The 21,293-nt window shown below is 36.2% G+C and overlaps 1 protein-coding gene across 1 annotated transcript in view; it reads left to right on the forward strand.

Moving 5' to 3' along the window:
- The window catches only part of UGCG (UDP-glucose ceramide glucosyltransferase), a 37,264-nt gene extending 16,406 nt beyond the window's left edge, over positions 1–20,858 (forward strand). Inside the window, exons 2-9 of the mRNA XM_043453544.1 lie at positions 2,003–2,144; positions 8,659–8,761; positions 9,403–9,504; positions 11,043–11,155; positions 14,223–14,401; positions 16,787–16,873; positions 17,367–17,556; positions 18,298–20,858. Coding sequence (XP_043309479.1) covers positions 2,003–2,144; positions 8,659–8,761; positions 9,403–9,504; positions 11,043–11,155; positions 14,223–14,401; positions 16,787–16,873; positions 17,367–17,556; positions 18,298–18,468 — 1,087 coding nt within the window. The 3' untranslated portion in view covers positions 18,469–20,858. The remainder of the gene's footprint in view (positions 1–2,002; positions 2,145–8,658; positions 8,762–9,402; positions 9,505–11,042; positions 11,156–14,222; positions 14,402–16,786; positions 16,874–17,366; positions 17,557–18,297) is intronic.
- The last annotated feature ends 435 nt before the right edge of the window (positions 20,859–21,293 follow it).

Genomic DNA, 21,293 nt, shown 5'->3' on the forward strand with positions numbered 1-21,293 from the left:
TAAATATTATATAAGAATTTCATGTGTATATGTTTTGGCTTAGTATGCATTTTTGAAAAATCTCTGAAAAGATAAGTAAGAAACTAATAATGCTGGGAGGGTAGTGATGGGAATAAGACTGATGGGGGCTAGAGATGACAGGGAGACTTTATATGAACATCTTAATATTTTTAGTGATTTGAACCATGTGGATATATTACTGTTTCAACCAATTAAATATAAACTTTCCCCCCCTGGCCATCTAGATATTCTCTACAGGGTGGGTTTCTCCAGACATGTAGTCTACTATTTTGTTAGCAACGGAATAGTGATCATATTTGTGGTTTATATAAATTTTAGATCATCCAGCCCTCTGGATGAACTCTATAGATCAATATTTGCCAGGTTGGTCTGTGGCAAAGGATCAGTTCCTTTCAAGTTTTCCAATCTGTCATGGACTGACACTTTGGTAAACTGCAGTAAAAATAAATGACTGATCATATGCTTGGATGGCATGGCAATGTCAAACTGCTAGAAAAGTTTCTAAATACTTTCTCCCATTTCTTTTCATCACCGTCCAGCATAAAGCAACTTGTGGACCGCCGCCACCCAGAGCAGCGCCGCTGTAGATGGTACTCGTTACTTTCTGGCGTCCAGTGTTGTGGATCAGAAACCAAGACCGCGCTACTCTTTCAAATTTTTTGTGTTGCTTTACATTTTTTTTCCATTGTAGATAGTCACCTGCTTTTCTTTCCATGAAGATACATTATGGTCTTATCTGAAACATGAGATATTTGCTGCAGCACACCTCTGCCTTAATTGGGGGAGTGAGCCTGTGACTAACTGCTCTAGACTATTGGTACTAGTGAACTTCCAGAAATCACCCATAGATGAATAGTATATTTCATCTAACCTAAGATGCATTGATATGGGCATCGTCTTGATCTTCTAGAAGGGATGGTTTCCATGCTGCTAAGTCTGGGCTGCCATCTGGCTGCCAGTGATCATAAGATGCCATTGATTTCAGAGATGTTAAAATGTGGAAGAATGTGTCTTAAAATACCCTGCAGATGGCCCTGTGATCGTTCCAGCATCTAATTACTGTTGAGTGCTTGGAGACTTGTGTAGGAGAAGGAGGGAAGACGCCTTTGGTGACTTCCTTTAGAAACTTCAACACTCTGCTGAAACACCCTTTATTGTGACTCACCTGGCCTGAACCGGGACACATTCTCTCTTCCCTAATTGGCAAAGCTTCCCTCTTAAGGAGCGCTGTGCTGCCCACCCTTTGGGCTGGAGCGGCTCTGAGAGCCTTTGCCAGCTTGTCTGGGAATCGGTGGCACTGGTTTATCTTTCAGTGTCTTAATAGACGTTTCTGGCATCACTGAGTTTTTGTTTTTGTTTTCCCCTTACCTTCAGCTTCCCTCCATTCCATCACTGCCATTCCGAGCGTGTGAACACTGGGAGTTCTGCTGGGTATCCCATTTCCTTGGTTGCCATGCAGGCTGGCTTGGTAGTTTTTTCAACTAGTTGTGTGGACTGTTATAGAAATTTCTCAAAATTTTCTGGTTACATGTCCATATTTTTCTGGTGAAGATAGGGATTTTTCCTTCCGCTCTTTTTATAGTTCTTTGGCCACCTTGATGGTGATTTGGGAGGAAAGGCAGTTAATGTGTGGGCTAATAACACTGTCATTCATTCTTTCACCAAGCATTTATTGAATGCTTTCTCCAGGGCTGGCATAGTTCTGGCTTCTGAGAATACAGCAAAAAGCAACAGTCTTAAGCTCCAGCCTTCACTGGGACATTCACTCTGCTTCCTTCAGGTTTTCCTCTCTGGAACCTTACCTCATTCTATTGATACTTTCTTTCATTTCCAGAGACCCCTTTAAAAAGATGCCAATTACTTTTTTTTTTTAATTTAGAATTCAGTAATTTATTGGTAGCTTGATCCAGACTTTATATAGATTTGGCACTAAGATATTCTCCAGAAATGTATGTTAATATATATATCATTTGCTTTTTAGCCGATTACACCTCAACAAGAAGGCAACAGACAAACAGCCATATAGCAAGCTGCCAGGGGTGTCTCTTCTGAAACCACTGAAAGGAGTAGATCCTAACCTAATCAACAACTTGGAAACATTCTTTGAATTGGATTATCCCAAGGTAAGTGCAATGTTGTACTCATAGGAATGGACTGAACCCTACCTTTTTTTTTTTTTTTTTTTAAACTTATAGTAAACACAGAGGAATTTTGACACGGTATCTGGTGAAATTATTAAAAACTCATAATGGTGTTGGCTTCATCAAATTTATGCTTTAGCAGTGGTAATAGTAGTGGTAATAGTAATAATAGTAGTAGTTGTCACAGGACAGAAATGGGATTGAGGAAGGTGCATTAATTCCTTTTCTAACTACCCGTATGTTGATCTGAATTGAAAGTGAAAGTGTCCAACCCTTTGTGACCCCATGGGCTGTAGCCCGCCAGGCTCCTCTATCCATGGAATTCTCCAGGCAAGAATGCTGGGGTGGGTTGCCATTCCCTTCTCCAGGAGACCTTCCCAACCCAAGGATCAAACCGGGTCTCCTGCATTGCAGGCAGATTCTTTATCAGCTGAGCCACAGGGAATCCCCCTGATCTGAATGAATTAGAAATCTCTGAGTAAAGCTCCTGGAACTCAGGCATTGTTAAGTGCCTGGTAGTTTGAGTATAAAAATCTTACTTCATGAGAGTTGCAGTGAAAATGAAAAAGGATATGCATTTATCCTTGTGGAACTTGATGTCACATTTCAATTTTTTAACCATCATCCAACCCTTTCCCCTTTCTGTATTCAAACACTCTTGAAACTTAGTTATGAAATTTTTATGTTGCTACTCTTGTAAGATAATAGTCATGAAATTTAAATAGTTTCCGAAGCTAGCTGTGGATTTAAAGACTTTCTTAAAATAACCCCAGGAAAATATGTATTAATTATGAACATGTGGAATGAATCAATAATCAATTTCTTCTTCTGAATGAAGCTTATCGTTTTTTTTCTTTTTTAAATAATTTGGAGTTATCTCCAGAGCTCTAGTTTTTCACTTAGATTTTTGTCACTTAGTTCTTTTCCACTTAGTTATGTCATTAAGGCATTTATTTGGTTAAGGAGAAAGTTGTTTGGACACATTACAAAAATGCGTAATGTAAAAAAAAAAAAAAAATGCGTAATGTTATATGCAAGAGATTGTTTTTATTCTTTTTTAGTTCACAATTTTATTTTCTAATTATAAAAGAATTGTTATTTGTGTAAATAGAACATTTAGAAAACAGCAAAAATGCAGAGTACCTGCACTCTAAAGGAAAATGTTGATCTCACAGCATTTTATTTGCTTTTAAAAGAACAAGCACAGTGGCAAATATTCTACAGGAGACAAATTAAACCACTGAAATTGCACAAATCTGAGTGTGAAGCATGAGGTGTTTGTGTCATCAAGGAGGCAAGTAGTCACAAAATGAACAGCTGTGTAACTGCCAAGCCCAGCAGACTTTAATAATTTGTCAAATGTAAACATTGTTTTCCAAAAGTACAGAAACGTTTTTGTTCTGGATATAACTCTTTTCCCCTATTAATTTGATGTGGAACCTTATAAGCCATTTGGAAATACATGTATGACTTCCCAGGTGGCACTAGTGATTAAAAAAAACCCACCTGACAATGCAGGAGAGGCAAGAAATGCAGGTTCGATTCCTGGGTGGGGAAGATCCCCTGGAGGAGGGCATGGCAACCCACCCCAGTATTCTTGCTGGAGAATCCCATGGACAGAAAAGCCTGGTGGGCTACAGTCCACGGGGTCACAAAGAGTCGGACACCCGTGAAGCCACTGAACACACATGCATACACACACACACACACACACACGCACGCATATATATATATAAAACACGAAATTCTAAAATTTTGTTTAGTTTTAGACATATGCAAAAAGGTTTATTACTGGTACTTGTTCTGAATTTCTAGGTTTAAAGTTTGGTGAGACCGTTATTATACTAAGTGCCCTAAAAGATATCTATGCTTTAAATATCTTATAAATCTACCTTATATTGATATTTATTCCTTGGGAAAATTTTTGTTAGAAAAATATAATAATAAAAAATAAATAAAACTCATTTTCACAAAATCGATTGTTTATTTGGCATCAGTGTAAAAGTAGGCATTTAGAGAGAAGTTCAGCCGTATCAGAAAGATGCAGTAATCTGCATCTCAAGTGGCCTGATGGCTTTACTTTGGTAAATTCTGGCCATATGAAGAATTTTAAAATTAATGATCAGAGTTATTAACTCTGATTGAGGTTATGGTAATTGTGATTTTCTTTTCTTTTTTGCAAACAGGAGATGGGTTTACAGTGTTGAAAGTCCGGTGGCATACTTGGATTCTTTATTGTCAATGTTGACAATAAAGAATTGTAAAAGATTGAAAATAGGTTCAATTATTGAAAGATCAGCATAATACATGTAATAAAACTATTAATTCTGAAAGACTAGAATTTTACCAGATAAATTTGAAAAATTGTATAAACTATATAGTTCTTGAAAGCAAGTAAATTGTAATAATAACTTGTCAAAACTTTGAATTCAGAGCAGTTTTCTTACAAAGTATCTTCCCTTCACTCAAAGGAAGCATCTATCTTTCACTCAAAAGTTACCCTAGGACAAATGTATTAACAAATGGTTCATTATTTACTCAGTGGCAGAGACTGTTGTAGACATTTGGGGTCTAAGTCCATCCTGTTACAGAGCTTATTATATTCTGCTGTAATCTAAATATCATCATAACATTTTTCTTTAAACATGTAGTTATTTATAAATGGTTCAAGATATTCCTACTTGATATGCAATATAATTGATTCATATGTTTTAAAATATTTTTCTACTTTAAGAGAATATTTTATGTGATTTACTACAGTACAGTTTTTAGTCCTAATATCTACAGGACTGAATCATTGAGGAGACTTTTCTAGTATTAATTTATATCTCTAAATTGAGTATCATTTATGCATCTAAATTTATTCATGGGAGTAACATGTATGATTATTGCAGTTTCAGATATTTCATTCTTAAATGTCAAAGGACCAAATTGCAGTTTACAGATTGTCTATACGTCTCTTGGACTTAGGCTTTCAGTCATTTCACTGTTTGAAAAGAAAAAGGGAAATTTAGTTTAGCTATTTGTATAGAAAGCTTACTAAGATGAGGCTAACCTCATCTACAATATTCTGGGGTTATTTCTAGATTTAATATATTTATTATTGTGCCCATTTATAGTGGAATTTACTATACCTTGTATTTCTTTCAGATTTATAAAATAAATGTTTTCTTAAAATATTTTTAATAAATGCTTTATTTTTATGTTTATGTTATTTTTATGTTTATATTTATGTTTAGTTCTTTTGGTAGTATAAACATATCTGAAAAATTATTCTTGTGTCAGTCAAGAAAACTTTTAACCAACTTACTATCTTGCGTTTACCACTTGCAGTGTAGTTGGCATGATTTAACTATTCAAATACAGAGATTCCTAGCAAATTACATGTTTGGGCTCTGGCAAACCCAGAGCTCAAACACAGAGCTGAAAATGAAGGTTCCAGGTTAAAATCTAACTCTTCAGAGAACACTTGAAATACTACCTCCAATTTGGTTTAAGTTTCAATATCAGAAACAACAAAGCAAAAGTTATTTAATAAGAGTCTGAACATTTTTTAGATGATGTAAATTGAATTTCATTTGCATTTTTTGGCTAATAAGGAGGTATTTGTTTTTCATTTGAGATTAAGTTTAAGATGTATAATCAATAAAAGAAAAACTCTAAATCTTGCATTTGAATTCGGGAAGATCCCTTGGAGAAGGGAATAGCTATTCACTCCAGTATTCTTGCCCAGAGAATTCCAAGGACAGAGGCTGCAGTAGGGGGCTGCAGTCCATTGGGTAGCAAGGAGTTGGACCTGCCTGAATGGCTGACACGCACACAGACACCTCCCTTGCTTATACTAACACTATATACTTGTGAAAAGTTTTCGCTGCAACCTAGTATAGCTTTTATCTTCCCATCAAGTAGATATCTAGTCCTATATTACAGGGTTTTCTTTTGCTGGGGAAATAGCTGAAAGATTTTTAATACTATTATATGGAATTGTATTACTTGTAAACATTTTCTTTCACTATATTCACTTAGACCTGTAAAGCAGCATAAACTCTAAAAGCATAGAACTATGTATGCAATGTTTGAAAAAACAGTGAACTCTTTAGAGCAAGCATGACTGAGAGGCTCACTTTGTAGGAAAGCGAATCGTTATTTACACCCTTTGAAAAGTCACTTGCGTGTGTGTGTGTGTGTGTGTGTGTTCAGTCATGTCCAGTTCGTTGTGACCTTTTGGACTGTAACCCGCCAGGCTCCTCTGTCCATGGGATTTCCCAGGCAAGAATACTGGAGTGGGTTGCCATTTTCTCCTCCGAGGGATCTTCCTGACCCAGGGATCGAACTTGCATCTCCTTTGTCTCCTGCATTGCAGGTCGATTCTTTACCTGCTGAGCCTTCAGGGAAGCCACTTAACCTTTCTAATCTTCATCATTAAGGTCACTGCCTCTTGGTGGTTTAAGCAAAAATTTTGGTTGGGAAGATGGCTGATGTTTTATGGGACTTAGAGTCAACCTTTGAAGAAATGTTAGGGTGTGGCAGGAATGGTGCTCATCCTGTTCTCAGATTTTTATCTGATTTCTGGAGACCAGTGGCTGTAAAGTTGCTTAGTTATATTTCAGTGCCTCTTAGGTGGTAATTTTGGTCAATCATGAAGGTAGATATTGGATGGGATGTGTAATAACTATAGGTAGAAAGTATGAGGAAAGTGTACATTGCTTTCCCCTCTACTTAAATTATTAAGAAAACTTTTTTTTTTTCACTTGAAAAAAAAAATCTTACCTTGTTAGCTAAACTTTCATTTACCTTAGTCCTGGTCCTTAAGTGCTCAACTGTTAAATTCTATGCTGCCACTTTTTGCTGAGATAATGTATATTAGGCGGACAGTAATTAATTATTGCACTCAAGGCACTGTATGCATTTTTCCACACTTTTTACTTGTGTGTGCTTATCAATGGAACTAAATCAAACAAGCCTTCTCGTTACCTTCTTCCTCGTATGTTGTTTGTTTAGTCATTCAGTCATGTCCGACTCTCTGTGACCCCATGGGCTGTAGCCTACCCGGCCCCCCTGTGCATGGGATTTTCCCAGGCAAGAATACCGGAATGGGTTATCATTTCCTTCTCCAGGGGATCTTACCCACCCAGGGGTTGAACCTGCATCTCCTGCATTGCAAATGGATTCTTTACCGCTGAGCCACCTTTGTATTTTTTAGATCACATAGCTTTGTTATCTTTTTTCGTGGACATAATTAACTTTCCTCCTCTGCTTAAAAATGTTCAATCTATCTTAGAGAGTTTGGTAGGAAATTTGCTTTAGAGTCAGTGAGAATTTATCACCATTTTTGAAAACAGTTACTGCTTAGAATACATAGCCCACACACTAATACAGTAACATCTTTATGTGTGAAAGCAAACACTTTTTAAAAAATTTAGTAGTTTACAAAATCATAACTTAGAGCTCTGGATTTTATAAACCTGATTATGTGTCAGAATCACCTCAGAGATTCTGATTCAAAAGTTTAAGGATGGGGCCCAGTATTCTCTTTTTGGAAAAAACTGTCCCAGGATGATTTTGACCCAGCCAGCCAAGTGCTAAGGAATGACTTCCGTAATTTACTGTCAGAGTAAACATAGTTCTGAGCAAAATTAAATCCTGGATGGTTTCACAGTTAAACGGCTAAGCATGCTCTTCAGGAGGATATGTGCATACTTGTGTGTGTGTGTGCACACACGCACACTTTCAGTTGCTTCCAACTCTGCAAACCTCCCCCCGCCCCCGCCCCGGGCTCCTCTGTTTTGGGGATTTCCCAGGCAAGAATACTGGAGTGGGTCACTGTTTCCTCCTCCAGAGGATCCTCCCGATGCAGGGATGGAACCCGTGTCCCCCGTGTCTCCTGCTTTGGCAGTTAGATTCTTTACCACTGAGCCACCCGGGAATCCCTGCATTTTTAATCAAGTCAGGTTCTATTTTACTTCAGAAAATTATTATTCAACAGAAAATCTAATGTCACTTTGTCTTGGGAGAGTTTGGGAAAGCCCTTTAAATGTATCATAATGGTCTTTGATGTGTAATTTTTAGCACCTTGATGAAATAATAGTAAGTTCAGAGACAAGGCTTCTAGAGAACGAAGGGTGCATTCATTTCTTTGGCTTTCTGTGTTGCTTTTACACACTGCTGGCCACCCTGTGAGCATTTGGTAAGTTTTCAGTGATAATGGCATGGAGAAGCTGGGAATCCAGCCACACTTTAGCTGTGGGCCCTGCCAATCTCTTCATTCTCTCTTTGGCTGGCAAACAGGCCCCTTCTGGAGAGGTTGCTCTCAGTTAAAGCAACACTTGATAATCCCTTAAGTGTTTGCATCCATTATGAATACTCTCTTAACTTCTAAACTTTGTGTGTACAATTGCTTGTTTTTCTTAATGCTTTTTGATCCACCAGTAAATGCTAATAATAAGTAGTTATCTTTGTAAGAGGTTAATTTACATAAAATATGTTCTTTGACTAGTATGAAGTACTCCTCTGTGTCCAAGACCATGATGATCCAGCCATTGATGTGTGTAAGAAGCTTCTTGGGAAATATCCAAATGTTGATGCTAGATTGTTTATAGGTAAGTAACAAATTTTACAATAACCTTTTTGCTTTAATATATTATATCATCTTTGCATTAAACTGTAGATTAGGGTCCTAGACACCATTGAAGTTACTAACATGTTTGCTTATGCATATTTGTTAGATATAGTGAAAGGTGTTTCTATCCTTTAGAGAAGACAAGTTATAAATACAAATTTTGTTTTTCATATCAGGGATTAACAAAATTATCCCAAATTTGTTTTACTCATCAGTCACACATGAGAGTCTGTTATTTTTGTTTCTTTAATAATTTCAATCTATGGCCTTTTCTATATCTCACTGACTATAATTGAGATTGAGTGGTAGAATTCATTTTTGTAATATGCCCTGTTGGAGGTATACTTGCTATTAAATGTTGATTAGTGTTTCCTGTTAACACAAGCTCTTAATTAGAAAACTGAAACTAATGAATTTTCAAAGATAAATGATGTACTTTTCTTTTTGAGAATGAACAACTTTTTTCTAATATGTTATAGTGAATAAGAAGAAGCATGATGTTAAAGTATATTTGTTTTAGTTATTAAATATGCAAGTACTTTTCACTTCTCTCTACTATGTATAATAGAAAATATTTTCAATATGGCATGAATTGTTCACTGCTATACTTTAAAATTTTAGGTGGCAAAAAGGTTGGCATTAATCCTAAGATTAATAATTTAATGCCAGGATATGAAGTTGCGAAGTACGATCTTATATGGATTTGTGATAGTGGAATAAGAGGTGAGGTTTTTTCTTACTTATTTTATAAAATTATTCATTCAATAATAAAATGCCAAGAGCAACCTGAAAGTATGTTTATCAATCATATTTGTTTACCTAATAAAATAAGTTATTTTATCATTATTTCATGGTAGTATGTCAAGTTATACTTACATTTTATCATTATTTCATGGTAGTATATCAAGTTATACTTACTAAAATTTTGTAGTATTTTTATGCTAAACTAGAATGTTGCAGGTAGGAAAATTCTTTCATTTTGAAGAGAAAATTCCAACCATTAAAAAAAAAAAGTTGTGGTACATTATACAGTCTATGAGCTTTTTCATAGGTCTAAGTTTTCCCTTATTCAAGTGATACTTATCTTTTACTTATATCTGTTTGTGGCATGTGCAATATACTATCTCATGCAAAGGGACAGAAGTTAATTGGTACATTTTTTACTAGAATTACATGCACTTTTAGAACACATTCATGGCTTTTTACTTAACAGATTTTAGCAGGACACCTTTTATTTATTGAAATTATAATTTGTATTTTTGCATTTTTAAAACATACTTCTAATTTCAGTGTTCCATATTATTCCATTATACTCTAATACCTCAGTTTTTTCTGGGTAATTCTTTGTAGTCAGGGCCATCCTGCAGATGTTTAGCAGCATCCCTGGCCCCTACCAGTGGTACCTCTCAGTTGGCTGTGATGATCAGAACTGTCTCTGGACCCACCCCATGTCCCCTGCAGGGCAGCAGTTGAGAAGCGCTTCCCAGACTACGTGTACAAATGAGGCCCAGATGCAATTTTATACAGTAGCTTGAGTTCTTAAATACTTGAAGGAAATAAAAATGAAGAAATGTAGAATCATATGAGATTTTTTCTCTTTAAAAATGGGACAATGATTTAAATTTTATCAGCTTAAAATCTGAAAGTCAGTAATAAATGTGGCACTTCAACTTAATTAGATCATTACAGGACTAACAGTTCTTGGGCAGAGATTGGGTTCATTTTTCACATCTGCTGTCTTAAATTGTTTACTGTCATATATTTGTTATGTTTTCAGTGTATAAACCTCCATCAGGTATATTCATTCAGTTCTAGTTAGCGGTTTTAAGAGAAAGAACATCTCATACTCTCAGAAAGAGGAGGCTCATTTCCTGTGATTGCGATGCAGGAGCCAGAATGAACACTGAGGTCCTTTGACTTTGCTCCTGTTCCTTTTCCACTAGGACATGTTGTCCATTATTCCAGTCTGGAGGTTCAGAAACAGCGACTGTTAACATTTTCAAGATACCTCCCACCTCTGGTACATATTAGGTATTTAACAGCCTGCAAAGGTCCAGAATAAATTCCCTACCATATATTAGCCTTTTTGAAATTTTCTATTCTACTCAGAAAAGTGATTGAGATTCATTTTATTAGACCTATATTCAAAGAAAACATTTATTAAGAATTTAGTAAATCACAGAATATATTACATTCATGGGCATTTTACTAAAAGGAAATTTTTTCCTTTCTCCCTCTGCACCTTTTCTTTTGCATCATAGTGATTCCAGACACACTCACGGACATGGTTAACCAAATGACAGAAAAAGTAGGGCTGGTTCACGGGCTGCCGTATGTAGCAGACAGACAGGGCTTTGCTGCTACGCTAGAACAGGTAAGTACAGTGCTTATAGATAATACGCTTGTTATCAGATCCCTAATCTCCCAGAAGCTTGAGGCTATGCTGAGAGTGGGCTGAGGTGCCTGGAGTTAACTGTATGAAGTCTGTTTTAACCTGCTGAGTGAGCTCCCCAGGTGGTAAAGAACCCACCTACCAGTGCAGGAAACACAAGAGATGCAGGTTCCATCCCTGGGTCGGGAAGATCCCCTGGAGAAGGGCATGGCCACCCACTCCGGTATTCTTGCTTGGAGAATCCCATGAACAGAGGAGCCTGGTGGGTTATATAGACTACAGGGTTGCAAAGAGTTGGACATGATGGAAGCGACTTAGCACCCACACAACCTGCTGAGTACTGGCAGCCTTAAGTTGAGAGGAGCTGTTTTCATCAGTGAAGAAATGCTTGGGGCCCCGAATCCCTCCCAGCTGAACTGTGCTCTGGCAAGGAACAGATGTGCCCCGGAAACACCTCGTGGTCTTATCACCAGCTTAGCACAGTATATTCTTTTGCCTTGTGGTCCTTACTTTCAATTCTTGAGTTCAGTTCCAGATTACTGACTTACATAAAAGTATGTGTTATACAGTTCTTTCAAAGATCCAGTCTGAAAAGAATGCATTTTAAGTATCATGAAATATTTCAATATATACAAAAAAAGGAAAATTGCTCATATGAATCATTGTAAAATCCACTTGATTTCCTTCTACAACAGATTTCTAAAAATTATTTGAACAATTCATGTTTTCCATTTTTACTCCACACCTTTTAACAGCATACAGACTTACGTGTAGGACACTTACTGTAAGTTAGGAGGAAGTATAATAAGCAGAATAAATCAAAACACAAACCACTCCCAGAAACCCTGCCAGTTAGAGGAAGTTTCTCTTTTTAAAAATTAGTTTATTTTAGCATTAAGACTTTTTTCCTCTAAACTTTCTAAAAAGCAAAGTTGAGATTATACTAAAAGTAATTTGTGTCTTATCCTTGTACTTCATAAACTGTTCCCCATATCATTAATATTATTTTATAAAAGTAATTTTTATTGGCTGGATCATAGTTTGTTATATAAGTGTGTCCTATACTTAACCATTCCTGTAGTGTTAAACATTAGGAGAAAAGACTTGTCTTAAAGTTATGACAGAAGGGTATATAGTTTCAGTCTCCAAATATACCAACTTGAATCATATCTGTATTTATATTCTTTTGAATTGCAATCATCTGAGGGCGAAGGGTACAGTGTAGAAACTTGCATTCAACCTTTGGCAGTGTGAATCATACATGTATATGCATGCTCAGTTGCTTCTGTTCTGTCCCATTCTTTTGTGACCCCATGGATTATAGCCTGCCAGGCTCTTCTGTCCATGGGATTTTCCCGGCAAGAATACTGGAATGGGTTACCATGCCCTCCTCCCAGGGATCTTCCTGACCCAGGGATCCAACCCAAGTCTCCTGCATCTCCTTGCACTGCAAGCTTACCGCTGAGACCCTGGGGAAGCCCAGATACCACAATTTTTGTTTAGTAAAGAAACTCTAGGTAGTTGCTTTAAAATTAAATGCTTTTTATTCTTATGCTCCATGTTATGTTTTTGTTTTGGAAATATCCAACTTGATATGTGTGTCAATAATAGATATCTCCCAGATTATACTCACTCCCTTAGTTTAAGTTTAATCCCTAAAAGTCACCCTGTCATACTTAAAGTGAATGGAGATAGGCCCAAGGAATTATTCCAGTCTGTAAAGAAATCGTGGGAGCCTTCATCATAGTGCCCAGTCCCACCTCATTCCTAGAACCTCACTTAATAACTGCTTAAGGAGTTAAGATAGGAGTTTTTAGTTTTAGAAGTTTGGTTCAGTTCTATCCCACAAATACTAGGGCTTCATTCCAGTCTGGGTATAGGTTAGGTAGGAAGAATTGCATTCTTCATCTGTGATTATTAGCTTATTCTATGCCATGTATGTGATTTCTGCCTTTAAGAAAGATCACTTCTCTCCATTTCGAGCTGCTATTGCCCTCCAAATCTGTGAGTTCTACATCTGTGGCTTCAGCCAACTGTAGACTCAAAGTATTTGAAAAAAAATGTTACAAAAGCAAAATGTGAATTTGCCTTGAGCCAGCAACTATTTACGTAGCATTTACATTGTATTAGGTATGGTAAGTAATCTGACAGGTGTAGATAATACACAAATAGTATTGGTGGATTTTTGGTCCAGGGCTTCTAGGACCAATCCCCCTAGGATACAGAGATGGCTAATTAGAAAAGGCAACATCTATAAGATATAAATAATGAGTAGGTTTTATATCTGATAAGTTGGGTAAGTTTGGATGACCATTTTATTCTACCATTAACTTAGCAGTTTGCATTTTTGATGACTGCAAAGCACTCTCGGAAAGGGGCAGTAAACTGGGAGACAGAATACTAGTGTCCACCCTGTTAATGAAAAATACACTGAAAAATGGGGAATTTTAGAAGCTTAGTGACATGGGCAGGAGACAGCTAACTACAAAAATATATAGGAAAAGGAATTAAGAAATAGGATTGTTCTCTTGGTTGATGTACCTGTGAATGTTGTCTGTGTGTGTGTGTATAGCCACATGCATACGTATACACATACACATATGTCCATCTACCTATGTATGTAGATGTGTACATATTTATGTGAACAGTATGAAAAGAAGACACATTAAATATTGTATATCAGTAAGTGATATTTTCACCTCTCTTATTTAAGTCCAAGTTGTTTTACTTCAATAAATCTTTAAATCTTGGAGTTTTAGGAAAGACAGTATTTATTTGAGAATAAAGTATACTTTTCCCTCCCAGAAGTACATACTACTTGTTTGTAAAAGTGATAACAATAAGAGTAGTCAATCAAATTGGAAATTACTGACTGCTTGCTATATGTAAGCATTATTTTGTACCACTGTTTATTCAGGTAGTTTATGTAAGAATAATAGACTGTTTACCCAATCATTCTTAAGTTCATTAGGAAGAGGAATTTATAAACATCATACTTCTAACGTAAACTTCTAATTGTATACATATGTTTTCGGTTTTGTCTTGGCAGGTGTACTTTGGAACCTCTCATCCAAGGTCCTATATCTCTGCCAATGTCACTGGTTTCAAATGTGTGACGGGAATGTCTTGTTTAATGAGAAAGGATGTGTTAGATCAAGCAGGAGGGCTTATAGCTTTTGCTCAATATATTGCTGAAGATTACTTTATGGCCAAAGCAATAGCTGACCGGTAAGAAAATTAAATCAAATTAGGCTGTTGTATTTTTTATTTCCGAACTTATGTTGGCTTTTTCTGTTTGTTAAACCCATGGGTTAGAGCTATTTTATTTTTTGCTAGTAAGTACAGAATAGTTGAATACTTTTATAATGTAATTCCTACTAATTATTCAGGTACACACTAATGAAGCCAATAAATGTTCTAATTTCTCTACATTCTTCAAATTAATGCGGTTTCAAAAACAGTATGGAATTTACTTAAAAAACTAAAAATAGAGTTATTATATGATCCTGCAGTCTCACTCCTGGGCATATTTCTGAAGAAAAGTCTTAATTTGAAGATACATTCACCCCAGTGTTCATAGCAGCATTATTTGCAATAGTCAAGACATGGAAGCAACCCACATGCCTATTGACAGATGAATGGATGAAGATGTGATCTGAATATATAATGGAATATTACTCAGTCATAAAAAAGAATGAAATACTGTCTTTTGCAGCAACATGGATGGACCTAAAGGTTATCATATTGAGTGAAGTAAGTCAGACAGAGAAAGACAAATATCGTAAACTCACAGACATAGAAAACAAACTTAATGTTTACCAAAGGGGATAGTGGAGGATGGGGGAGGAGATAAATTAGGAGTTTGGGGTTAATGTATATACACTATTGTATATAAAATAGGGGGCTTCCCTGGCGGCTCAGTGGTAAAGAATCTGCCTGCAATGCAGGTATGATCCCTGGTAGGAAAGATCCCCTGGAGAAGGAAATGGCAACCTACTCCAGTATTCTTGCCTGGGAAATCCCATGGACAGAGAACACTGGTGGACTACAGTCCATGGAGCCACAAGAATCAAACAAGACTTGGTGACTAAACCACCACCATCAAGTAAACGAGGACCTACTGTATAGCACACCTATGTGTAGTATATACCAGGTTGGCCAAAAAGTTCGTTTGGGGTTTTCGGAAAAACTTTTTGGCCAACCCAGTATATGCTGAATCACTTTGCTGTACACTTGAAAACTGCAATTGTAAATTAACTGTACTTCAATTTAAAAAATAAATACATGTAAACTCTTAAAAAAAATTTAGGTGATTTGAAGTGGTTAAATTGAAGCTTTTCTGTGACTGTAAATTTTCATTATTATGAATGTAAATTTTTATGTGTTTTAGAAGAATTAAAAGTATCAGTGCAATCATAAAGCCGGTAGGTGAAAATTTAAAGAATGAGATTTCAAATTTTGAGATTTCTCAGTAGATTATTTGATACTTTGCTAAGAAGCTACCTAGTGATTCACAATTGGCTTAATCACACTTCTCTATCACAAAATGACACTCATTTGCTTCTTTAAAGGGGATTATTTCCTTGTGTGATAATTTACTGAAGGTGTGATCTTAAAAGTTGAAGTATGTTTTCAAACTTATCTTCTGGTGGTGTTAGTATGGTCCGTGGTTTCATATTGTTTCTCATGAGATGTGGAATGCCACTTTTGTTTATATTTCTTCTTGAATATTCACATACATATCCCCCACTACTCCTTTTTTGGATAATAGTGTTCAGAGACTGTTAAATACAGGCCCCACTCCATTTAGTACTTTCAGAATGTCTGTATTTTAAGTTTATTAAACTGTGAACTGAGGGGTTGTAGTTCCTTCCAGTTCTTAGGTGGTACTGTCATGGGCTTCTGTAATGACTGAAATGTTTTTAAGTATGATACACCCTGTGTAGGGTGCTATCCTGGGATGAGGCTCACCCTGAACACTGGCAGTTGCTCACTTAAAAAAAAAAGAGAGAACAGCTGATTTACAGTATTATAAAGTTTTAGGTGTACAGCATAGTGATTCAGTATTTTTATATATTATACTCCATTTTTAAAGTTATAGCAAATTTATGACTGTATTTCCCTGTGCTATACAATATACCCTTGTTGCCTATTTATTTTATACATAGTAGTCTGTATCTCTTCATCCTTTTCCTCTATCTTGCCCCTCCCACCTTCCCTCTCCCCCCTGGTAACCAGTAGTTCTCTAACTCTGTAAGTCTCTTTTTTGTTTAGTCACTCATTTATTTTTTAAATTCCACATATAAGTGATAACAGAATATTTATCTTTCTATGTCTCACTTATTTCACTAAGCATAATACCCTGTATGTCCATCCACATTGTTGTAAATGGCAAGATTTCATTCTTTTTCATGGCTAAGCAATATTCCATTGTATGCATGGAATGCATCTTCTTTATCCATTCATCTGTTGATTGACAGGTTGCTTCCATATCTTGGCTACTGTAAATGAAGCTGCTTACTCTTTACAGTAATGAATAAATGCATATACTTGTCATCCTTGCATGTATGTGTTCATGATCATAGCTCATTTTGTAACTGTCTTAATTTTCAGAGGTTGGAGGTTTGCAATGTCCACTCAAGTTGCAATGCAAAACTCTGGCTCGTATTCAATTTCTCAATTTCAGTCCAGAATGATCAGGTAAGTCAGCTGGCTTTCTTCTTTTTATACTTCATTAAAAGAAAAAGGGGACGGGGAGTATTTTCACATGGTCTTAACTTGGTTAAAAAAAAAAACAAACGAAAAGTCAGATTTTGTTTTGTTCCAGAAAAGAGAAGTTAACTTCTTCATTAAAATAAAGTTACTGTCTCAGTGTATTTTCTTTGAATTGTAAGCTTTCAAAAAAGAGATGTTGAGACTTTGGGGTTTTTTTATGCTGACCTCTATTTTCTAGCTTTTTTACCCCTGGAATTTTATGATCTTTACTCACCCGAGTATAGGATATGCAAATGAATTGATAGACATTTTTCTTTGAGACACTAAATAAAAATAGAAAAGAGATTCATTAAATACTCTTTAAAGCGTATATAAAAGGCCATTAAATAACAGGGTATAATGTTGATCATTTTGAGAAAAATTGATCAGTCTTGTAATCAGGCTGTTGTTTAAAGAAAATCCTTTTTTTTTCCCCAAGGTGGACCAAATTGCGAATTAACATGCTTCCTGCTACAATAATTTGTGAGCCAATTTCAGAATGCTTTGTTGCCAGTTTAATTATTGGATGGGCAGCCCACCATGTATTCAGATGGGATATTATGGTATTTTTCATGTGTCATTGCCTGGCATGGTTTATATTTGACTACATTCAACTCAGGGGTGTCCAGGTATGTGGATAGGTGTGCAAAGTTGAAAATCTGTCTGAGCCATTTTTCGGCCCCCCAGTGAAGATTAAAATCAAATTAAGCATTAGTTTCCTTAGTGGAATGTGGACATAATATAACGGAACTTGATTTTCAGCTTTCAGCTGGTAATACAGTCACTTTTATTAAGACTCCAAAAAAAAAATGATATTAAAGCAAATTGACAAGTCTTCAAACTTAAAATATGTTGGGGTAGCAGTTTATTTTAATACTGCTTCTATTCCTAATGAACATTTTTCTTAACCAGTATACTGTGACAGTTACATTATCTAAAGAAGCAAACTTGATATTTTTAAAATAGTTTTTATTTATTCATTTTATATTTGGCTGTGCTGGGTCTTGTCGCGTGGGGTTTTCTGTAGTTGCAGTAAGCAGGGGCTCCTGTCTAGTTGTGGTGCGTGGGTTTCTCATTGCAGTACCTCCTCTTGTTATGGAGCACAGGTTCTAGGGTCTACAGGCTTCAGTAGCTGCAGTTCCTGGGCTCGGGAGCACAGGCTTAGTTGCTCCGTGGCAGGTGGGATCTTCTCGGATCAGGGCTCGATCCTATGTCTCCTGCGTTGGCAGGCAAATTCTTTACCACTGAGCCACCAGGGAAGCCCCCAACTTGATTTTATGTAATGTATTTAATAGAGTTAAATGGAAGCATTTCACTTTTTAACTGGGTCTGTAATCAGGCAGTAAATAATTTGTGTTTTTAATTCCTAGGGTGGCACACTGTGTTTTTCAAAACTTGATTATGCAGTAGCTTGGTTCATCCGTGAATCCATGACAATATACATTTTTTTGTCGGCATTATGGGACCCAACGATAAGCTGGAGAACTGGTCGCTACAGACTGCGCTGTGGAGGCACAGCTGAGGAAATTCTAGATGTATAACTACAGCTTTGTGACTGTACATAAAGGAGAAAAGAGAAGTATTATAAATTATGTTTATATAAATACTTTTAAAAAATCTACCTTCAGTAGTTTTATCACATGTATGTTTTGGTATCTGTTCTTTAATTTATTTTTGCATGGCGCTTGCATCTGTGAAAAGAAAAAAAAAAAAAAGGAAGAAAAAAAAAAAAAACACATCTGTAGTCTTGGCCAAATGGTTGTATTTTATTTTGTGGAAGTAGAGAATCAAGAGAATTGGTTCTAGGAACCTGGGTTCGGTTTTTGTTGTTGTTGTTTATTTTTTTAAATAAATCTATATATAAATGAATGTTCTGCAACAAACACTGACAGTATCCTTCAGTAGAGAAAGTTTCTTACTGGTGAGTACACTCTTAGAACATGTATGAGATGGCAGCAGCTTTGTTGGGGTGGTTAGAAGAGACTAGAAGGTGTAATCCCTTTTCATGTCTGAAGTGAAAGGTATTATGCAGTGAAGCACCCACAACGAGGTACTAACTGAGAAACTTTTTCATGCTTCATGCCTACCTCTTGTAGTCGTTGCAGAGCAAATATAAATTGTAATATGGTAGCTAGGCCTTGCAAAAACAAACGGAAAAAACTTTAAAAGTAATAATAACAAGAGAGCTGGAGTCTAGTATTTATATGAATCTGTGAGAAATATTTTTTCGGTCTCACCGCGATGAACCAAAAGTGGTTGAGTTTGGTTTTTAATTGTAGCCATGTCTCGAAGGCATCTTTTTGACCAACTCTTGTTGGTTCTGTCTTGAACCATTGTTAATCACTGTGCTGGTGAATCCTTCCTTCCCTGCTCCTCGCCTGACCCACCCCATCTTTCCTCAACTTTTTGTCAGGGGGTGGGGGGGAGGGGGTTTGTTTTAGTGTGAGTGGATGTTTTGATAGTTGTGAGGAAAAATGCATTTCAGACACATTTCACACATGAGCTATTTTCTTACACAGTCTGTCTTATTGTTAAAAAGAATGTAATTTCATGATACAGGTATTTAATATCTTTTTTAAGTAAATAAATATTCTAGCCATCAAGAAATAAATTGCAGTAGAGTATTAAGAGGGGACAGAATGAGTTTTACTCTTAAAATTAATCAGTATCCAACTAAGTCTACTGTGTGTGTGTTTTTTTTTTTTTTTTAATTCCTGTTAGTCTAGTCTTATTTAAATTGGGTTTTTGTATTCCAGTTTGTATGACAAAATAGACTAGAACAGTGACGGTTGTAAATGCATGCTCTGTTTCACTATTCTCTCCCCATCATGCCGCTAAACTCGCTTGTCAGGTTGTGCTTAACTTGTGGTGAACTGGACTTATTTTTGTTTTAAAAAAAAAAAGGCAAAAATGTAAGGGACAGTGCATAAGCCTTTTTCTCTTTTTTTTTTTTACTGTTGTGGAATTTTTTTGCTTTTTCTTCAGGAACGGATGGCATGTTGTCCATATGAACGCCTGCTGCAGGGCTGACACTGGCAATGTGGCAGCTTCAAACACTTTTCTAAGTTTCTGCAGTTTCCATGTCAAAATATAATGTGTCACTTATTAGCAATAACTGCATATTTATATGAATACTTTTTCACTTTACTGAGCCAGTTTCATTTAATTGTGTAATGAGTATATACATGGTTTAAATTGCAGTTGTATTGGTAAACCTGTATATACTGTGTGTACACATTATATGCAAGCTTTCTCTGGGCCAAACTGCTTCATTCTTTTTTTTTTTTTCTTTTGCCTTATGATGAATTTGTTTGAAGGGCATTTTCTTCATGAACAAAGGCTTTGATGCATATTCCTTTCTATGTGAAATGGGGGGTAGTATTGTTCCCTGAGGAAAGTTGCACAGTGCAAACCAGTCTAGTTGTGACCCACTCTGTTTATTTAAGTCATTGTCATACAAGCTGAATTTTGCTGACCATGTTTGTGATTTGTTGGTTTTGTTTGATGAAGTTTGGTTGATGCCATCTTTTGCACTGCTGAAATGAAATCTTGCTTATTCCCTAGTTTTTTGCTGATCTCAGTATGGGCGGTGTAACAGCAAAACCAAAATGGCTGGACAAACTTCTTGTGTTTGTAAATATTAAAAAATGACTGTTCTGTATATGTGTTTTTTATGTGATAGTGGAGTATTTCCTTCCAATGAAGCTTCACTTAAGCAGACAGAGCGATTGTTTGTTTATTAGCAAGTTTGAAGTGATGATAAAATGATAAGAAATTATGTACATGTTGAAGAAAGCATCACAGCAGAACTGTAGGAGTCCAAATTTAATAAACTGTCTAAAAAAAAGTGTCTATAATATACCATGTTTATTATTTAAAATCACTGTCTTAAGTTTTTCAAAAAATAAAAATTTGAATACAATCAAAACATTAGCAATCATGTATTTTTGTTTCATATCTTTTATATTTTTATAAATAACATGTTCTACCATTCATAGCAGAATTATTCAAAGAAAATTTGCCTGTGCTACAGATGAGATGAGAGTGAGTGAGCGAAGGTTGCTCAGTAGTGTCCGACTCTTGTGACCCCATGGACTATACAGTCCATGGAATTCTCCAGGCCAGAATACTTGAAGTGGGTAGCCTTTCCCTTCTCCAGGGGATCTTCCCGACCCAGAAATTAAACTGGGGTCTCCTGCATTGCAGGTGGATTCTTTACCAACTGAACTGTCAGGCAGTCAGGCTTTTCTGTATTGACCTAATGTTAAAATCACCTGAAGAATCTTTTTTAAAGACTACAGATGCCTGGGTCCTGCCTCTGAAGTCTGGTCTAATTATTCTGGGTGGAGCCTGAGCGCTGCTCTTT

Source organism: Cervus canadensis, chromosome 30 (genome assembly GCF_019320065.1).
Source record: "Cervus canadensis isolate Bull #8, Minnesota chromosome 30, ASM1932006v1, whole genome shotgun sequence".
NCBI lineage: Eukaryota > Metazoa > Chordata > Mammalia > Artiodactyla > Cervidae > Cervus > Cervus canadensis.